This window comes from Thunnus maccoyii, chromosome 6 (assembly GCF_910596095.1).
Source record: "Thunnus maccoyii chromosome 6, fThuMac1.1, whole genome shotgun sequence".
In the NCBI taxonomy this organism is placed as follows: domain Eukaryota; kingdom Metazoa; phylum Chordata; class Actinopteri; order Scombriformes; family Scombridae; genus Thunnus; species Thunnus maccoyii.
In genome coordinates, this window is record NC_056538.1 from 32,840,291 (window position 1) to 32,861,837 (window position 21,547).

The 21,547-nt window shown below is 40.8% G+C and overlaps 1 protein-coding gene across 1 annotated transcript in view; it reads right to left on the reverse strand.

Annotated features, from left to right (window-relative positions):
- The window catches only part of supt5h (SPT5 homolog, DSIF elongation factor subunit), a 42,929-nt gene that overhangs the window by 11,944 nt on the left and 9,438 nt on the right, over positions 1-21,547 (reverse strand). Inside the window, exons 5-23 of the mRNA XM_042413381.1 lie at positions 21,477-21,488; positions 21,263-21,332; positions 20,943-21,011; positions 20,262-20,327; positions 20,140-20,170; positions 19,967-20,035; positions 16,890-17,141; positions 16,433-16,522; positions 16,254-16,324; positions 15,778-15,883; positions 12,596-12,686; positions 12,349-12,485; positions 12,089-12,244; positions 6,880-7,026; positions 6,601-6,747; positions 4,058-4,183; positions 3,532-3,616; positions 232-348; positions 14-116 (exon numbers count right to left, since the gene is read on the reverse strand). Of these exons, the coding sequence (XP_042269315.1) occupies positions 14-116; positions 232-348; positions 3,532-3,616; positions 4,058-4,183; positions 6,601-6,747; positions 6,880-7,026; positions 12,089-12,244; positions 12,349-12,485; positions 12,596-12,686; positions 15,778-15,883; positions 16,254-16,324; positions 16,433-16,522; positions 16,890-17,141; positions 19,967-20,035; positions 20,140-20,170; positions 20,262-20,327; positions 20,943-21,011; positions 21,263-21,332; positions 21,477-21,488 (1,945 nt within the window). The remainder of the gene's footprint in view (positions 1-13; positions 117-231; positions 349-3,531; positions 3,617-4,057; positions 4,184-6,600; positions 6,748-6,879; positions 7,027-12,088; positions 12,245-12,348; positions 12,486-12,595; positions 12,687-15,777; positions 15,884-16,253; positions 16,325-16,432; positions 16,523-16,889; positions 17,142-19,966; positions 20,036-20,139; positions 20,171-20,261; positions 20,328-20,942; positions 21,012-21,262; positions 21,333-21,476; positions 21,489-21,547) is intronic.

Consider the following 21,547-nt stretch of genomic DNA (forward strand, 5'->3'; position numbering starts at 1 on the left):
TCTGAGTACGTACATTGTAGTTAAGCGCTGTCTGTCTACAGAGATGGTCTGACAGGTGGAGTGCAGCTCCACTCTGGCTGTAGACTCTGTTGCGTCCTTCACCACACCGATGTACCCTGGGAAATGTAGGAAACTTCATCAGTACCATTAAAAAAAAAAAATCACTTTCTTAAAGCTGCATGACACAGATTAAATGTTACCGCCGCCGCTGGTTTACTCAGCCAGTCTTACCTTTGTAAGGACCCTGAGAGATGCGGACCGTCTGACCAATCAGCTCGTTGTCTCTTCTTCCTCTGCCCCGGCCCATTCCTCCTCCTCCACCTCCTCCTCCTCCTCTCTGCTGAGCACCTGCAGGACGACAACACCGCCTGCGTCAAACACTGTTTAAAAACTACACGATGATGTGTTTGATTAACCTCCTTTAGTGTGCCAGACGGGTGGGCTTTACATCCAAAGACAACACTACAAGTCCCAGAAACCTGAAATTATTTGAAAAATAATTTTTATTTATTGTTTTATTAAAATACAATTTAAGAAACTTATCAATATGGATCTGTGCAGGTTGATTAAGTTGTAGTTTTGGTGCTGAGGATTTGAACTATGCTATGTGTTGTTTATTGGTAGAATAGCAACTCTAAAAAGGTGATAATATCAGACAGTTAACAATTCAGTTGCTTAGAAAGGGAAATAAATGATTGTCATTTATAAATTCCTAAAAAGAAAACATTTAAAGTGACAAACTATGTTATATATTTCTGTTTCGATATTAATTATCCACCGAAACTAATATCTTATTCCTTCCACATAGAGACATCAAATAGAAAATAGTCAATTAATCAATCAGTTTGCAGAAATATTTGTTGGTTGCAACTTGACAAATTACAAGACAAGCTTGCTTTATTTATTTGGCATGAACAGAGTTTTTTGATTTTCGAACAAGCACTTTGTATGTCTTAAAACAAACCAAAATTTGACTGATGGTTGGCAGAACAGCAGCCCTGCTAGGGAGACTTGGCCATGTCCTCACTTATAATTTATGATTGCTATGTCTTCCTCCAGCTGCAGTCAGATGGCGCAGAAGGGGAGGCAGAGAAATGAGATACCAGAAAACATTTTTCCCACGGCAGAACTTTAAAGAAATAAGATACGGTGGAAACCGCTTATAGAGATCACGTTTGTCCGGGTCAAATTGATCAAAGTAATGAAACGGGCAGCTTCGCTATTTACTGAATTTTACTGACTGTTTCAAAATACAGAACAGTTGTTGAAACGCTTGTTGTTTCGCTGCTGCATCTCGCCGGCTCATTTGTCATTTTCTGTCATAATTTCAATGTGCATTCAGCATCAGCCTCAGGTCAACAGCCAGAAACAGACTGGTTGACAGACATTCAGGCTGCAGTGGTCTGCAGCTAGAAAGTTGAACCAGAATCAACTTTTGGAGAAACACAATCTGTAAAGCTGTGGTGGCCAATCACAACTGGCTACCAGACTGATTAGAGCTGTAACCCTGCCATGAGGGAGGACAGAAACATTCCAAGGAAGAGGGGAGGACATTTCTCTTCATTTGACAACGTAAAAAAAGTTAAGTTAGGCTTTGATGATGGCTTCCTGACTCATTTTAAAGAAGACGAAAGAGAGAAAAAGATAGAGAGAGAGAGAGAGAAAGAAGCAGCGGTAGCGAGAAAGCTGGTGAATGAGAGGAATAAAACTTTATTTTCTGATTGTTTGACGGTAGTTGCAGATAAACACCCACACCCCGCACCTCCACACAACCCTGCAGAGGTGTGCCTCTACACCTCATAATGGTGCTGCAGCCGTTAATTGCATATCATGTGTATCATGGGAGTAAAATGTTTTCATGAATGAAAAGACCCAAAATGAACACTGTAAGCTGACAGTGATCATTATAATTGGTTTCCACTGTAATGTGTTTCCTTTTGTTTTAGAAACCAAACCACAGAGCGGAAGATTTCTCAGCATCTGGCCGACATGTGGATACAACACATAGCTGCACGGTCAAATAAAGAGATGAAACAAGATTACAGACAAACTGAGTGTCAATGCCGCATCAAAGCAAAATGCAAAACTGTGTTGGACACTAAGTTCGGCCACCTCTGAGTAAATGTTGCTTAACCAACTAAACCACAATAATAATAAAACATCTTGATTTCCACACGGTCAGATAAATAAAAAGCTTTTGTTCAGTTATAAAATCCAAATGCAGCACGGAGCGAATGGCTGCTGACAGCGCTGTGAGCTGATGAGTCTATCATATAAACCGTAGAGATGCCGGGATGCGTCTGTTTAAACAGGAGTTTAGCCGACTTTGCTGCATTTAACACTGGCGCTGAGAGCAGGAAACAGTCGCTCTGCGTGACACTGTCCTCTGTTTCCATTTCTATTATCTTTCTCCGTTTCCATCACTGTTATGTATTAACTGCCCCCCTCCACGTCTCTGTGTTTTCCAGCACAATTAAACTGTGTCAGTTATAGTTTTGGCTCCATTGCAAGCATCACATTTGAAATTCCAACACCACAGAACCAACACAAATTTGTCATTTTGTCCTTGTATTAACCATTACATTAGTTGGATGTAATGAATGAATGAATGAATGAATAGGAGAATTGCAGAGGAGGAAAATGAAACTGAAACTAAGAGCGTCTGTGTCCACAGTAAATCATTTGTTGATTGCTTAATGGTTATTTATTCGTGCGTTAAAATGTGACTGCCGTGAAATAATCAGAATATGTTTTATTTCTCTCATTTAGAGGTTATGTTTTCACTACCGCTCGCTCTCCTTGCTCGACCACCGCCGCGCTGGCTCTCTCTCTCTCTCTCTGCCGGTGCTCAGCTGACTTGTGCTATCTCTCTCTTTTTTTTTTGGCTGCAGAGAAAACAGCTTTGGACGCTGGGTCCTCGCTTGACGCCCCAAAAAATCGAAACAAGGTCGGAGTAGGTGCGTCAAGGCAGTTTGACGCGCGTCAGACGCTTCCAGTGCGTTTAGGCCTTAAGCCATTTTTGGATGTTTACATTTTTAAAAAATAAAAAGGACCAAAATATTATTTTATACTATACTTTCTTTTTTTCCTGCTGCATTTTCCGAAAATGTACTGCGTGAGCCAAAACTGAGGTTCATACTGAACCTATTATGGGGCTGCTATTCTTGGATCTTTTGAACAAACAATCATATTGCTTCCTTCAGCTCACACATTTGTTATCATTCCCGATGTCAAACACCCTCCAACACAACAGCGATGAAAGACACAGTCATAAACAGATTGATCCAGCACTTACCTCTGCAGACAAGAATCTACAGCTGAATCAATTCAAAACTCACAAATCAACTTCTGGCTCAAACCAGACTCGATATCCATCAGTGTCTCATTAACGTTCCTAATCACTCACGATCATCAAAAAAAACAAAAAAAACTTCTTTCTATCTCAGCTGTGTGATTCTCGTCTGTGAGATATGGCTGTTGGAAAGGTGCTGTTTCACCAGTAGGTTTTAACTACGAAAGCCCGACACTGACCTCCTCCGCCGTGGTGCATGGGACTGCTGATGCGAGGGCTCATGGGTGCAAATCCTCCTACTGTGAAATTGGTCACGTCTCTGGGCTGAAAGACACAAACAGCACAAACATACAGAGCTGCGACGAGTAGTCCATCAACAGAATGCTGATCTGCAACAATTTTCATCATCGTTTAAACGTTTCAGTCATTTTTCATTTCAGTCTCTGGATGTTTTTTCACTGAATTCTGTTTTGTTTTTTTGTTTTTTTTTTAAATTGGCAAAAGGATTAATAGATAAAATAGTCGGCAGATTAACTGATAATGAAAATAATAGTTGTAGCCCTACAAACTAACTAAAATGGACATTTGTTATGGTTTAACAAGTTCCAAAAAGCTTCATTTTAAAATACAGGCTAATTACTGTACTTATGTGATTATTATGTACTTAAGTGTTTGGCTTCAGGCTCATGACTGTTTCCAGAAATAATAACTTTCCAAGCCAATAGGAGCCCAGAGAGAAGAGAAAGCAGACTATGAGATGCTGACCTTGGATCCACCGGCCAACACAAGGTGTCTGGTCTTGCAGACGAACATGCCTCCGTTTTCCACCAGCTTCTTGCAGTGGAGGAAGGCGAAGCCTCGGAAGAGGTGACGAATCTCACCTTCACGGCCCTGCAGGCCACACACACACACACACACACACACACACACACACAGAAGCGTCAGTCATGAATCACTTATGATAAATACTACAAAACATATTCTTCTGCGCAAACAAATTCAAGTGTCATTTAAGTGACTTTTAACTTTCATAGTAAACCATTGTCAAGTTCAGGAAGACAAAGTAAATATTTCATCGACCGCTGAACATCTTTCAGGTATGTCTTTGGTGTAAATATTTAGGTAAAAAAAACTGTGCAAATACAGTTGAAGTCAGAAGTTTATATACACTTAGGTTGAAGGCTTTAAACTCATTTTATGACCACTCCACAGCTTTCATGTTAAACTACTGTTCTGGCAAGTCAGTAAGGACGTCGGTCTACTTTGTGCAACTGTTTAGAGACACTATATGACAATTCCAGTGGGTCAGCAGTTCACATACACGAAGCCTGACTCTGCCTTTAAACAGCTTGAAAAATTCTAGACAATGATGTCATGGCTTTAGAAGGTTCTGATAGGCTAATTGACATCATGTGAGTCAATTGGAGGTGTACCTGTAGATGTATTTTAAGGCCTACCTTCAAACTCAGTGCCTATCTGCTTGACATCATGAGAAAATCTAAAGAAATCAGCCAAGACCTCAGAAAAAAAAAGATGTGGATCTCCATAAATCTGGTTCATCCTTGGGAACAATGTCCAAATAGTAGGACAATGCAGCTGTTATATAAACACTATAGGACCATGCAGCTGTTATATAAACACTATAGGACCATGCAGCTGTTATATAAACACTATAGGACCATGCAGCTGTTATATAAACACTATAGGACCATGCAGCTGTTATATAAACACTATAGGACCATGCAGCTGTTATATAAACACTATAGGACCATGCAGCTGTTATATAAACACTATAGGACCATGCAGCTGTTATATAAACACTATAGGACCATGCAGCTGTTAAACTGTTTGGGAAGGCGATGCGTTCTGTCTCCTAGGGATTAACATACTTTGGTGTGAAAAGTGCATCCATATCCACAGGAAGACGAGTCCTATAACGACATCACCTGAAAGGCTGCTCAGCAAGGGGAACCCCCTGCTCCAAAACCGCCATAAAAAAAAACAACAACAACAAAAAAAAACAGACTATAGTTTGCAACTGCACATGGGGAAAAAAGATTTTTTAGAGAAATGCCCTCTGGTCTGATGAAACAAAAACTGAAAACCATCGTTATATTTGGAGGTAAAAGAGGGAGGCTTGTAAGCTGAAGAACACCGTGAACCGCATGTTGTGGGGTCACTTTATTGCAGGACGGACTGGTGCACTTCACGAAATAGATGGCATCGTGAGGAAAGACATTTATGTGGAATCAGCCAGAAGTTAAAGCTTGGTTGAAAATGGGTCTTCCAAATGGACAATGACCCCAAACATACTTCCAAAGTTGTGGCAAAATGGCTTAAGGACAACAAAGTCAAGGTACTGGAGTGGCCAGCACAAAGCCCTGACCGCAACTTATTGTGAGAAGCTTGTGGAGGGCTACCCGAAACGTTAGGGTAATTTAAAAGGCGAAGCTACCAAATACTAACTAAGTTTATGTAAACTTGTGACCCACTGGGAATGTGATGAAAGAAATAAAAGCTGAAATAAATCATTCTCTCTACTATTATTCTGACATTTCCCCATTCTCATCATAAAGTAGTGATCCTAACTGAGCTAAGACAGGGAATGTTTACTAAGATTAAATGTCAGGAATTGTGAAAAACTGAGTTTCAATCTATTTGGCTAAAGTGTATGTAAACTTCCAAGTTCAACTGTATGATGTGTAACCCCTAAATTCCACCGGGTGGCGCCGCGGCACGTTTCAGAAGTGGCTCTCCGCTCCGCTGCACTTAAGATAGGTAGGTTAACGGAGGCCACGTCAAGCAGCACAGAGCAGATCGAGCTGGGCAGGGAGTCAGACACAGAAACAGCATTGAGCATCCGGTCAATTTTCAAAATGAATCACCCCATGCAGACTCCTGGTCGTATATCAACAATAAACGCAATTAAAACAGACGAATAAAGAAACCATTTAACTACGTAGCCTACTTAACTACAGCAGAAGCACAAAAATTAAGGAAAATGACCAAATCAATGAAAGCTGAGCAAGTTAAAATCGGGCAGTTTAGTTGCCCTGCTACTGCAGTAATTACAGTAACCTTAAGGGACTTTATCAGCTTTGACTAGGCTGCTGTAATTACTGTAGTAGGAGTGCAACTGACTTTAAACAGTGGAAGGCTTCCCCGCAGTGAAGACGCTCTGCTTCTGACACGCTCCCGGTGGAATAGGGCGCCGTGCAGAGGACGGAGCAAAACCGCGTCGGAGCCAGAACGCGGCACACACGCGCCTGGTGGAATCCCGGGGTCAGAATAGAAACTCTCATTCTTACGGAGTGCGGCCCGTCGATGACCTTCACAATGTCCTTGACGTGGATGTTGTTCTGCTCCGAGTCCAGCGCCACTGCGAACCGGTTGTCCTTCCTGCGGTTCACCGCCTGGTGGCGAACCGTCAGCACCTTTCCGTGCATGTTCAATACCTGGGAGAGGTGGGAGTTATTCACACATTATCACTTTGTAATGTGAAATGAACACTTCATGTTTCCTGTGTGATTCATCGTGTGAACGCCGCAGACAGGGCTCTCCAGTCCGGCCTGGGAGCAGACTATTACCTGGAACGTCTCTCTCTCCAGTCTGACGATGACTCCAACGGTCTGGGGGTCCAGCTGCACCAGCTCCCCCCACTCATGCTGCCCTCCTGCGTCAACGCCAGACGCCGTTTCTGAGCAGAGCTGCAGATCTCTGGGCAACACCTTCAGCTGTGCGCAGACACACACACACACACACACACACAAAGATAAACATAAAACTATTACATGAATCAGAGAGATTTTGTAGCATGTGTCAGGTTTATGAGAGTGTGCACTGGGGTCTATAAAACGACTATCAAGAAATGGCCTTGCTGCCTTGGAAAATGAAAAAACTGGAGCCCAGCAGCAGAAAGGTTTAATAATAGGGAGACTACCGTGAAATTCGCGGACGTTGGCGGGTATGACTGCAGTATATCTGGAAGACACCTCCATTTTAAAAGTCACTCAAATGATCTAAAAGCCACATTTTAATGTCAGGAGTAGAGGTAAAACAGAAGTGGGAGATCAGGCTAAAACTCTTTTGTGATACATGTAATTTTATATCATGATATATTAGGGCCAGGCGATTAATTGGATATTTTATTTTCAATTATGATTTTGGCTTCCAATGATTATGAAAACAAGATAATCAAGATAAAGAATGGTAGAATTTGTGAAATATCGGCCATACTTTGGAAAATATGCTGAAAATTTTAGTTTTACAGTGGTCAGATGAAGCCATTAATTTTCACATAATTATCTTAGATTGAGATAATTATGTGAAGATTGATATAATTATCAATCTTTTTAAAAGATTGGAAAATGCTGAACAATAAGGTTTGTGTAGTTGCTGTTCGGCGTGTTGTTGGAAGGCTGTTTTATGGCGTTGGAATAATAATTTTTCTGGCAACTTGACTATGCAGCCCATTTTTGTTCCTCCTTTCATCTTGAAAAACCCACATGCAACTTCAGCTGAAGTCAAGTTGCCAGAAAAATTATTATTCCAACGCCATAAAACAGCCTTCCAACAACATGCCGAACAGCAACTACACAAACCTTATTGTTCAGCATTTTCCAATCTTTTAAAAAGACTGATAATCATATCAATCTTCACATAATTATCTCAATCTAAGATAATTATGTGAAAATTAATGGCTTCACCTGACCACTGTAAAACTAAAATTTTCAGCATATTTTCCAAAGTATGGCCGATATTTCACAAATTCTACCATTCTTTATCTTGATTATCTTGTTTTCATAATCATTGGAAGCCAAAATCATAATTCTTTGCAACCTGAGCAATTTTTCTGGCAATTATGGCTGAAATCTTTGTTGTTCTACCTGACTGTGGCTCGGTATCAACAGAACCCTTCATTTTCTACTTTTTCATCAGAGCTTGAACACTACTGATTGGTAGGTTCTCGTAGGTCCTTTGACAGTTGTTTTGCTTTCCTTGTGGCTCAGTATCCAGTAAAGTCAGAGCAGCCCCGGATGAAATGTGCAGGGAAACTCATTGACTATTTATACAAAGACACTAATTACAATGAAACAAGTCACAGATGTGGAAATTTACCCTTCATAGCCAGTTAAACCTGTGCGTGTCAACTTATGTGTTTATTATCAGGTCAAACATTCAAGGGTATGTAAACTTTTGATCAGGGCCATTTTCGTGATTTCAGTTATAATTATGATGAAAAATGGGCAAATATAATTATGTAAATGGTAAATGGACTGTAATTGTATTCTAGTCTTCCGACCACTCAAAGCGCTTTTTACACTACGAATCACATTCACCCATTCACACACATTCATACGCTGAATGGGTACATGGGCTACCATGCAAGGTCCCAACCTGCAAGCTAACCATTAACACACATTCATACACTGATGGCACAGCCATCAGGAGCAATTTGGGGTTAAGTGTCTTGCCCAAGGACACATCGGCATGTGGACTGGAGGAGCCAGGAACCGAACCGCCAATCTTCCGATTAGTGGACGACCTGCTCTACCTCCTGAGCCACAGCCGCCGTTAGGGTTAGGGTTAGGGTTAGGTGGAAATAAATGGCTTCACCTGACCACTATCAATAAATAAAACAAAAGTTTTCAGCATGATCAGTCATTTTTTCCAAAATATGGCTGATATTTCACAAATTCTACCAGGGTATGTAAACTTATGAGCACAGCCGTATATAGTTATATAGTAATATATATAGTTTTCATGTCGGCTCCACGGAAGAAATCGACAGTGTTTGTATTGGTTGAATTTTCCCGCCCACAAGTCTGCCTGTAGTGAAACAGACAGCTCTCAGACAGACTGGGAGCCTTGATCAATCAACATAGACACCAAAAATACATAAAAATACAATGTCACCATAAATCAGTCCTGCTGGGCAGAAATTATACCACGGCCAGACAGCCAGTACCACTGATGTCCCAGAGTGTAGCACTAATGCCCCTTTTAAAATAAACTATCACACGGCCAGTTTGGCGTGCCCAGTTTTGATCTCCAGACTCAACATTTCCCAGTGTCTTCCATCATCACGCCAACATCCACCAACAGTAGCACGAGATTAATCCCACTCCCACAAATATATGTGTAACATTAACGTAAACATTAACAGCTAACCCGTTAGCTTACATTAGCATTAACAGTTAACATTATGTAATCAGCACAAGCAGCTTAAAAACTGTACAGTTTAAGTATTAATACAAGTTGTGTTTTTAAGTTTACCAGTCACACACTCTCCTACCAGGCTCTTGGAAGCAGTTGAAATGATTAATTATGATAAATGCTGTTAGCATTTATCAGACTGCCTGTTTATGTTTTAGAAACTCCTAATCATCTGTGACAGTGGCATTTGGCAGCTTGATATATTATGTTTCTGCAGCAGATGCTCTGGACATTTACACTCATCATAAATGTATTTCCTCCGTTGCAGAAAAACACATTACTAACTAAGGAAACATTTTTAGGGCTGACTGACTCTAACACACATCATAAACAGGCTTCTTGGCATTGGTGCTCTACATTTTGGCTAAATGCCCCATTTAACTTGTATTTATCAAAAGTGGCCTTGCCCTAAAAATGACATAATTCCAGGTGTGTCCTCACTGGTCTCTGGTAAGTGTCCCACATCGGAGATGCATCATTTAGAGTAATCTACACATTCCTCATCAGTCGGTGTTGCCAAGTTGTTCTTCACAGATGTAACCAACACTCACACATAACTGGCCACCTCAAACAAAAAATCCGAGCTGAGGGACTGTCTGGACACTATGAGAGGATGGATGTCCAAAAAACAACCCTGCAGCTGACTTGTCTGGATGTTCATATTAATAAACCTGTGCAATCAATAATAGATAATATGTCATCTTTGGAAAGTACTGAGAAATTCATCTCAGCCATTGTCTTTTCACTACTAGATTATCTGTAGTCGTTATACTTTACAGCCGAGGAGCTGCAGCTTGTCTGCAGATGGTTCCAAATGCTGCGGTCCGTCTTGTAACAAATGCAAATCACAGAACACTGCTCCTGTGTTGGCCTCTCTTCAGTGGAGTTTAGAATTCAATATACATGATTAACCCCGTGTACTGAAGTGATGTGCTCATATACAAATAGTTTGACTGAACAGTGTCTACCGGATGATTCCAGAGGTCGACTTAAACTAACACCAGACCAAACATTTGCTGTCTTTGCCCCTAACAGGAACCACCTTTGTTGAAAATAACAGTATGTGATGTTGATGGAACAAAACTCAACTGCGAGGGCAGTGCAGCACCTGAACAGTCAACAGCACGCACATGCTGGAGTCATCTTGTAATTCATCCTCAAGAAAGGAAACGGTTGCAGGCATGTTTTGACTTAATGACTAAATAATTACCTTTGCGAGGCGAACGTAAAGTATACTGTGAATACTACACTGTCACTCAGAGACTAACATCAGCAAACTCCAGCAGTAACAAATGAGACCTGCTGACCGACACACACGCACAGCAGCATTCAACATCTTAAATCAACTCAGTCTGTTTCACCTCAGAAACCCTGTGGCCGCTCAGTGTGTCTGACGGCGATGTCTTTCCCCAGAGAGGCTGCTCTCCACTGCTGGAGACATGACGTTAATAACAATCGGCACCCAAATACCGTGATAATATTGAATTAGGAGATAAGTGTATCGTCCCAGGCTTACAAAATAAAACACTGTCATTTATCGCAACCTTTATTTTTCATCTTTTTGTTCCATGTTGGTATAAAATTTAAATCCACATGACACTCTAAAGGTATATGCAAAAACTGTGTCACTTCACCACACACTTTATCCAACCTTATGCCACGTTTGTCTCAAAAAGATCCAGAGAAAATCCTGCCGAAACTTTGGAATAGTTTACCTCTCACTGTTAGATCATCACTTACTGTTCTTTCAATGTGTGAAAAGAAAGGTAAGTGTCAATTTCTCTAATCTGCACTGGTAGTAGAGTCCATTCTTTCAATATTACAGAAAGGGCTGAGTGACTGAAAGAGCTGTTTTTATTCAGTCTCCTCTTATGGGACCTCTTTTAACTTGAGTGCTTGTTCTTTGAGTAATAAATGTCTGAAGTAGAAGAAGAGTATTATTATGTAAATTGTTTAGAACAAGACAAAGATGAACATATTTTACACATGTTAACACAGCATAGGAGTTTATATTTATTTAAAATTTGACAGCTGTGAGAGCCGTTGGGTTTCTGATCCAGAATTTTATGGTTTATATAAAATTTCAAGTGGTTTCAGAGAGAGTTTGTCAGCATCGTCAGACAGTAAGGATGATCGTAGCATTCATACACGTCATAGCTGTTTCAGTGCTAATTGAGTTTCTACGAAATCTAAAAATAGTTAAATTAAGACTCTGTAATATTTTTAAATGAGGTCTAAAAAGGAAAGATTTGAATCAACTAAGACACCCAGATATTTAAACTCAGTCACAACTGGTAGCTTTTGCCATGATATCAGTTCAGACATGCTGAACATCGGTGTGTCATCGGCATATAGCTTGATCTCTACAGGACAAACAGATCAGATCAAATCATTAATATACTCTCTGCTCTTGCATTGATCTGATTTCTGTTTTGTTAATTCTTCTAATTCTGCCCGTTTTATATTTCATGCTTTTATAGTGGAGCACTGTGTAACTTTTGATTTGAAAAGTGGTAAATAAATAAATCTTTGCTTTCATACACACACACACACACACACAAACACGTAGAGCGTAGATACCTCGTGCATGGTGAGGTCAGAGAAGAGGATGACGAAGTTTTCCTCCACTCTGACGATGAGTCCCGTGTCACCTTCGTATCGCCCGGCGATCACCTTCACGTGGTCACCCATCCGGAAATATTTTTTCAACTCATGAGCCGGGAACTCTAGAGGGTCCTGAAGGAAAACACACACACACACACACACAATAATATGAGGGACGTTACTTGTGAATGGGATAGATTTTGTTTTCTGTGAGTTGTGTGTGTGTGTGTATATACCTTCAGGTCTTCGTGTTTGGGCATGATGGTGATCTTGTTGCCATCCACACTGAGGATTTTTCCCTGCAGGTTGATCAACTCTCCCTCACACACCTCCACGTTGTCACCGGCCTGCAGGTTGTGTTCACGCTCCTTCCCTGCACACACACACACACACTTGGTTTTAGCCAGCAGATACTTTCTGCAAACCTTTAGTTAACCCTTAACAGCACACGCACAAACACACACTCAGATAGAGACAGTGTACCTGACTCAGTGACCACCTCCAGGTCAATTCCTTCAGGTTGGTCTTCAAACTTCTCCAGCTCTGACAGGGTGGGCTTCACTCCATCTGTGATCTGTCAAACAGAAAACACATTTTGGAGAGTTGGGGAGCTCGATCTGACAATTTTTTGCAATTTTACAAAAAACTGACATTATTACAATCATACCCCACCATTTGTCAGAAGGTGTGTGGAGGTGAGAAATTATGCAGGGTTTGAAATTCTCTCTCGAGCTCTCTTTTTTCCCCATTCTTTATGAAACTACTTCAGTCCCTTTTATGTACCAACAAGCCCAGTTTGGTCTATCTAAATTGTGCAGATACCTGCGTTGTTGTGGTCGTGCTTGCTTCTGGAGAGAAAAATAGGTTTTTAAAAGTGTAACTGCGTTCAGTTCTTTTCTAGCTTGTAACTTACTTGTTGTTCAGCGTTCAGTTGCACTATTTTATTCCTGTTCATACAGTGCTGCTTGAAAGTCTGTGAATCCTTTAGAATTTGCTGCATTTCTGCATAAATATGACCTAAAATGTGATCAGATTTCCATGCAAGTCCTAAAACTAGATAAAGAGATTAATTAAACAAGTGAGAGAGAAACCTTACACTTGTTTATTTATTTATTGAGGAAAATTATTCGATCAAGTGTGAGTCTGGGAGGCCCTGCCTTATTTAAAGAAGAGAAATCTGGGTCCCTGGATGTTGAGGACCTTAGAAGCAGAGTTGCTGATGCTAATCAGGCTGGAAAAGGTTACAAAACCATTTCTAAAGAGTCGATTGTCAAGCAGATCATGTTCAAATTGAGGGTGCCCAACAGCATTGTTAACCTGCCAAGGAGTGGTAAAACAGATTACACCAAGATCAGGAATGTAATTGTCTTGGAATCTACAAGGGATCCTAGGGTAATGTCAAGGAAACAAAAGGCCTCTCTTGCAGTAGCTGCAGGCGAGTTGGATGAGTCCACCATCAGGAGAACATTAAACATCAATGGTGTGCTTGGCCGAGTTGCAAGGAAAAAAGCCACTTCTCTCCAAAAAGAACAATTCTGCTGTTAACACAGAATTCAGTTGGAAAAATATCAGAACCTTAACACATCTGCGCTTTGCTACCTCTGAACCAGGCCGGCTTGTAATCACTGTTGGTGCTATAAGTTCTGAGTTGTACCAGCAAATTTTACAGGAAAATGTCAAGGTATCCGTCTGTGAACTGAACCATAATCCTATAGAAATGCTGTGAAAGGACCTGAAGCAGGTAGTTCATGCAAAGAAGCCCACAAACATCCTCAGGCTGAGACTGTCCTGTAAGGAGGAACGGGCTAAAATTCCTCCAAGTCAATGTGTACAGCTGATAAACAGTTAACGGAAACATTTGGTTGAAGTTATTGCTGCAAAAGGGGATCACACCAGTTACTGACAGCAAGGGTTCACATACTTTTGCCCCCCCCACAAATATGTAAGATTGGATAATCTTCCTCAATAAATAAATTAATAAGTTTAATGTTTTTGTCTCATTTGTTGATCATGTTTTAGGTCATATTTATGAAGAAATGGGGTTCACAAACTTTCAAGCGGCACCGTATGTTCAGGTATCAGTCTGATTGCCGTATCAGAGCTGTGTTAAGTTACCGCTGATCCAAACCAAACATTTCCTGCTGCTGCTGCCTCACATTTGAACCAGCAGGAGGCTTTTTATTGTCAAGCAGCCTCAGGAAATGCAATGTGCTTGTCACTGTGTTAGTAAAACTTTGTTAGCTGTGCTTCTCTTTAAGAAAAATTGGTCTACAGAACAACATATGGAGATATTCTGCTCCATTAAGTCAGCAGATTACTTTTATACATTGGGGAAAAATAATACAAGCAGTAGACGACCACAGTGAGCTGTATGATGAAGAGCTGCAAGCGACAGGCTCGACTATCATATCATCCACGCCTTTTGGCAATTCATAGCGTCTCCCCCCCCTTTGTATGACAGCATACTTTTCGCTCAGCCTTTGAGAAGGGCCTGAAGCCTACCCTGCCAGTTTTCTTATCAGTCACCACGGATCAGTTCCAGAAAGCCGGTTCAACAATCTCTGAGTCCATGAACCCTGAGATGGTATACTCCAGAACATTACAGTCAGTTCAATCAACTCTGAGTATGTTCACTCTGAGTTAAGCGCGTGCACGATGAATGAAAAAAGCCATCATCAATGTAGCTCCGATACTACAATTCACCATGGCAACAGGTAAATAAAAAGCAGAGCCTCCATTTTAATCCTGTGGACATAGAGATATTAACACATTTATCTTAAAAGAAAGAGCCTGAGTCAGAGCAAAGTTTTTTTTTCCAGTGTTGCTCGTTAATTCATCATTTACCAGACTTGTTAAAGTGGAAACTGACTGTGAATCAGGTTGCAGCTACATTACATTTTAAATATATTTGTTCAGCTTTTATCTGACAGACAAAACACTTGAGGCAGCAACTGAAGATGAAAAATATAGTTATAAAGATTTTAAACATATATAGATCAAAGACAGAGAGACATGACTGTCAAAAACTTTCCTTTTTGATAAAGCTTATAGTTAGGGCCGACCAGGCTCGCCTTGGATCAGCCCTTAGTTATGCTGCTATAGGCCTAGACTGCTGGGGGACTTCCCATGATGCACTGAGCTCCTCTCCTCCTCCTCCTCCTCCTCTCCATCTGTATGCATTCAAATAACGTCAACGCATGTCACTAACTTTGCTTCTTCCCTAGTTTTTTGTGCTTTCTCATCTCGCAGGAAACTCTGGGTTGCAGGGCGAGTCTTCGTGGTCCTTCACAGTCCTGTTGGCATCCTTCTCTGGCTGTTGCTGCTGTTATTCTGTCCCACCCCCTCCTCCCCCTTTCCTTCTTTCTTTCTCTCTCTCAACCCAACTGGTCAAAGCAGATGGCCGACCACCAAGTGCCGGGTTCTGCTTGAGGTTTCTTCCTGTTAAAAGGGGAATTTTTCCCTTATCTTAAATGAAAGAGATTTAGTTTCACTAAATCTGCTTTATGGAATACAGCCCAGTATTTACATAATAAAAGGGGTTCCTCAGGGTACATTCTGTTGGGATCTGAAAAAGTTCATCTGAACCGCTTCAGTCTCTGGATTAACTCGGGGGCGGCTAACAGGGATCCAAGTGAGGAAAGACAGTGTGTCCAGTATAAACTCACCACAGCAGACATTGCAAAGCTCTTGAACAGGAATCCTTTGCGGCTGTAACGGTTCCCTTCAAATATCATGAAGTCTCCATCATGGCTGACCTCCCCTCCCAGAGACCTGTCAATCAAATATTTATTTGTCAGTCAGACGCACAGCTAAAACCTCCAATTATTGTGTTCTTCTGATTTTGATGTCTTTAAAACAAAGAGCAGAAAACCTCAGGAACGTGTTTCAGCTTTTTAAAAAATATATTCTACATCAGAACCGAGTTTGGAAAGAGATGGGCCACATGTCCTCCAAGATATTTAATATCCAATCTTTCCCAGATATACATCGACCAGTAGTACAACCAATATTCATAATGATCCAGACTGTGTAAATTATTATATAATAGACTTCACTGATACAAGTCCCGGAACCACAACAGTCCGTACTATCTTCTTCTTTTGTAGTAGTCTTTTGTGTGTGTGTGTGTGTTTCTGTTTACCTGATCTTCTCAGCATCAAACAACCTCTGAGCAGGTCTCTTGAACTTCTTCCTCTTAGCGAACCAGTCTTTCTACAGGACAGAGAGACAGACAGGAAGAGGTGTAAATCAACAATCAATACAATGTTTGAGAGATACTGTGTGTGTGTGTGTGTGTGTGTGTGTGTGAGATCATCCTACCAGGCTCATCTTGGCCTTGATGCGGTCCAGGTCTATCCGAGGGATCATCTTTAGGGAGATGGTGTTCTGACTCGGCTCCACGTAGTCAACCTGCAGAGCGAAGAAAACAACACAACTGGCATCAAAACCAACAATTATTTTCATTTTTGATTAATGTGCTGATTATTTTTCTTTCTTATTAACTGATAAAACATTTAGTCTAGAAAATAGTGAAGAATGACAGACTCCAAGCTGATGTTTTCATATGTCTTGTTTTGGCATATAAATATAGTATGTTATGTTATTGTGTTGGGTTATATTGATATTTTTGGGGAAACAAACAGTATGAATTAACTGACCATCAAGCTCTTAAAATATTCCCCAAGTTCCACATATTTTTGCTGCGCTGGAGATCATTAATATGTCACATGTGAATGAGAAGGTTTAGACATTTGTTAGCTGTGTTTTCAGTCAGTACCTGTGCGATGTCGTCCTTGTACAGGCCTCTCTTCAGTCGGACCCAGGACTTGGGCTTCAGGTTGGTGACCTCTTTGACGACCTTGAGGACGTCCGTCATCTCCTTGATGGGAACCATCTGCTGGTTCCAGAAGCCCATCCTCAGGTTGCCGATGCCCTCGATGGCCGCCTTGACGTGTGTCTGCTTGTATGACTCCACGTAGATGTAGCCTTTGACGTGATCCGGGGCGACCACGGACTTGATCTGGAGAGGCTGCGAGGCGAGGATGGAGGGGAGGAGGAGGAGCGGATGTGACAGTTACAACTGTGTTTATAAAAAGCAGGGAGGGTCAAACTTCCTGGAACCACTTCTAAACCAAACACCGGTGTTTGTTTCAGTGGCTCGTCATCATCATAGTGACTTAAAATTTTATATTCACAATCTTCCACCATAAAAACAAACTAAGCAGTAGGGCTGTAGTCAACCAAAGAAAATTTTGGTCAACTAATATCGTACATAATCTTCAACTAATCGATTAGTCGCGGGGTGATGTAACGGGACAGAGTGCACAGTAAACTCGGCAGTCACACATTTCTCTGTTCTGTATTTCTCTGTTTAGCATCTTCAGGCTAGGCTAACCTATTGTTGCTAACTTTGGAGCTAACCTCCTTCACTTTTCCAGCATTTGGGGAAACAACCGACGTGACTTTTTAGCATTTATTAACTGACACACTGTAGTCTGTACTGTACATTTACTGCCAGACTGAATTACTACTAACCTTTTCCTCTGCTCCGCTCGCATCCACCATCACTTCTCTGTCCCTCGCTCTTTCCCACTCGCTACGCAAACATACTCCTTAACGAAGCCACGCTACCAGTGGTTTCCCAGGCAACGACAGAGGTTGACAACACCAGAACAGCGCTGCTCAGAGACTCTCAAACACTACTAATTTCTGAATGAATGGATATCAATTCGGAAATCAAATATTAAAAAATATTTTTTTGGCCTGGCGGGGGTTCTCGTTGTGTCATTATGGAGAAACACTGATTCAGTAAACGTTCAGTAAACGTTGAGTACAGTTGGACCCAGCAGTCTCCATTAAATTGGGCGAGTTCAAAGTTGTGAAAACAACGGGGGTGTTTTGAATACACCCCCGTTGTTTTCACAGGTAATTTGTTAGTCTGTCCCTCCCACCGCAGGAAATAATGGATTAATCCTGGAAAGCTGTTGATGTAGCACTTTTCTCCTTATGAAAATAACACGGAGATTATTCGACCAATGAGAATTTAGTCGGACGAGAGCATATCGACCAACTAATCGACCAACTAATCGACCAGTTGACCAGCAGGCTACAGCCCTACCAAGCAGAACTGTCTCACTAAAGACACAACTCTGGATGTCCTCAATTTAAGACATTCTTGGTCCAATTATAGTCAAAGGTGCTTCTCATTTGTCTTAAATGTCTCTTTGTTTCCCCTCATTTGCGTCCTAATTCATCCCACTTAATCCGAGCGGAGAGATGTAAAGACAAGACGCAACAACTCTTCGTGTCAGCCTCTTAGTTGTAATTAAACAATAATTCTGTTGATTTTCTATATTTTTCTTATTGTCAACAAATCCAACAATGAACTGATCTACTAATAAGTATTGTGTGTGTATCCAAAGCCTGATATATCTTATTCCTGCGTTCACTAGTTTCAGTCTGAGCTGTTTCTAAAGAAGCCACAGTAAAAATGTATAAATATGAAACCCAGTGCAGTGTTGTGACTCACTGCGGTTTTTAACAGTTTCTGGGCAACAATGGAGGTCTACAGCACAGAGGAGCTTTGATACACACACACACACAATACTTGTTAGTAGGTCTGTTCATTATTGGATTTGGATCTAAACATGAGATTAGTTGACAAGAAGAAAAACATACAACATTGTCTTCTTCTTCAAGAGTAGGAGAAACAGGAAATTTTTAACAGCTGCTAAAATACTGACCTGGCAAGTGAATACTAACACTAAAACATAATACAGCCATTCCCATAGAAGCTGTAACCTGTGCAGTTTGTTTAACTTCTTCCTGCACGTCTACCACTGACTCTTTGTTATGACAGCAGGTCAACAGTATGTGTCAAGTTGTTCTAGTTACGAATCTGTAATAAACACTTTGTTTTGGTTTGGTTCCTATTCAAATTTTGCAAGTTTAGAGTGCATAAGGGCTTAAAACATTATGATAGAAGAAGTTGTTGCAGCAGTTTTTTTGGGTTGATACTATTTGTTACACAGATTTGGTGCAAAATTTAACCATTTTGTTCACTCCAGAATTGATAAAAATGATCCAAAATCCTTCCAAAATACAAAATTAAGACCTCATGATGTTTCTTTCATGCTGTGATTTAGTATCAAAAACTTTTGACATTTGGAGATTTCTGTAAGAACTGCATTTTTCAGTGATTGGATGGTGAACATTCCTGTTCTGGGAATTATTCAGAGACCCCCTTATTGTCAGTGTACAAAGGAAAGCCAAACATCCTTTGAATGACCACAGTCTCTAGAGTAGGTGGTTGTTTCATGAAGGTCTGATTATCCTTGAAGTCACAATAACTATGAGGACTAACATCTTCACACAAGGATATAATCAGGCTAATTGGATCCACAAGAGTCTCAGCTTTCCAGTCAGGGACCCCAGTATGCAGAAATATTCAAAAATGTATTTATACTGCATGCAAAAAAACCTGCATGGGATTAGTATAAAGTAGGCATGTCTGTAATTCGATAATTTTTATCAATTCTTGAGTGGTCAAAATGGTTAAATTTTAGCACCAAATGTGTGTAACAGAGAGGATACACACCTTACAGCTGGGATCCCGATGAGGGAAAATATGGTTTAACTTCTAGAGATAAATAACGAGGCAATCAACTCAAAATTAAGCAGCAACAAAGACATCCAGTGTGACGAAATTCAATGTTTTTGGGCCTTGTTAGTGTTTTGTGTGTGGGCCACATCTTTAACTGATCAGAATCAAAGTGAATAGTCAGAGGAACGTACTTCTTGACTCTGAAATAACAAACAACACTGACTGATTCATTCAAACAAGTGGTTTCTTACTGTGTCTGTGAACTGGTAGGCGATGAACTTCCTCATCAGCGCGATGGCCGTCGCCCTCTCCTCTCCGATCTGAAAAGACAGGACACCTTGAAGAACGGTGTGTGTGTGTGTGTGTGTGTGTGTGTGTGTGTGTGCGATGCTTGTGTATGTGAGTGAGCTGAGAGGACACGCACCTTACACTTGACCGTCCACAGATTGGGATCCCTGATGACGACAAAACACGTTTTAAAAACTTTTAATCTATATAAACTTTATCATTATCTTGCGTCTGATTGGTGGATGAGTGTTTACATACTTGACCCCAGGAAGTAGTTGCTGCTGGGTGATGTCGTCGGAGAGCTCCTCAGACCCTCCGGAGTAACTGCACACCACAGAAGAAGAAGAAGACGAAACAGGTTTTGATCTCTGACAACCTCGGCGCGTTCACAAATATCTTTAGATTAACAGCAAGATGAAGCCTCCTGATCCTTCTTTTAGCTTTTTCTTTACTTGTTTCTCATGTTAAGCTTAAAAAGTAATGGAAACTCTTTGTCGTTGTTGTTAAAGCTCATTCGCACGTTTTTGTTTTTTTTTTTTACACGTGAATGTTTTTATACACATCTGTCTACAATTCAGCTAAAAACTTAAAAATGTCCACAGAGATTTTGATGAATTTCAAGAGAAATTTCTAAGACCATCACTAATACTGGCTCTTTTTAAAACACAGATGGACAACAGAACAGGCGTTAAAGGTATCGGTTTCACACTTTAATAGGTGACTTATGTGCTGAAAAAAAGTTGTTGAAAACTTTGTAATAACTCAAACGGTGTGGATTTAATAAGCCCTGTGAATGTTTTTATACACATGTGTATAATGTTGACACACTGCAGAGTGTCAACATTGGTGTTCTGCAACTGTTGTTATCTATTAGAGTTCATAGAGGAACCTGCGGGGCGGGGGCGGGGAAGTTCCAAGAGGATGAATGAAGATACTCACTGCTCTCCTGCTGAGGATTTTGCATATTTTCTCATGTAGTATTCACCCAGTGCCTCCTCTCTGGAGTCCCTGTAAATACACAACACACACACACACACACAGTCAGCCAAGGATACACAAGATGTTCAGGAGGATCATTGTGGAAATATGTTATTTTGACTTTGATGGATATGTCCTGTTTCATGCTTCAAGTTTTTCTGTTTCTGTTTTGAACGTGTGTTTCTTGGTTTCTTAAGTTTTTTTTTCCTGGTGAATATGTGGAAAAGTGTGTTATCTAACCGACTGTGACGTTAACAGATAAGATGTTGAAGCGCTGTTACCTCCAGAGGTTCTGCAGCCTTCTGGACCCAGAATGATCCTCATCCAGAACCACATGGTCGATGTTGGACACTGAAAGGAAGAGACGGGGGACAAGCGGAGAAACGAGAATATTACACTTGTTTTTTTTTTGTTTTTTTGTTTTTTTAATATAAAACAATTTAAAAAATGGAATAATTAATGATTGTGACTGCTGAAGGAAAAGAACAGACTCACCTTCAGCCTCTTCTGCTCAGGACCAACCAGAGAGAGAGAGAGAGAATGAAAAGAGGAAGAGGAGAATAAAA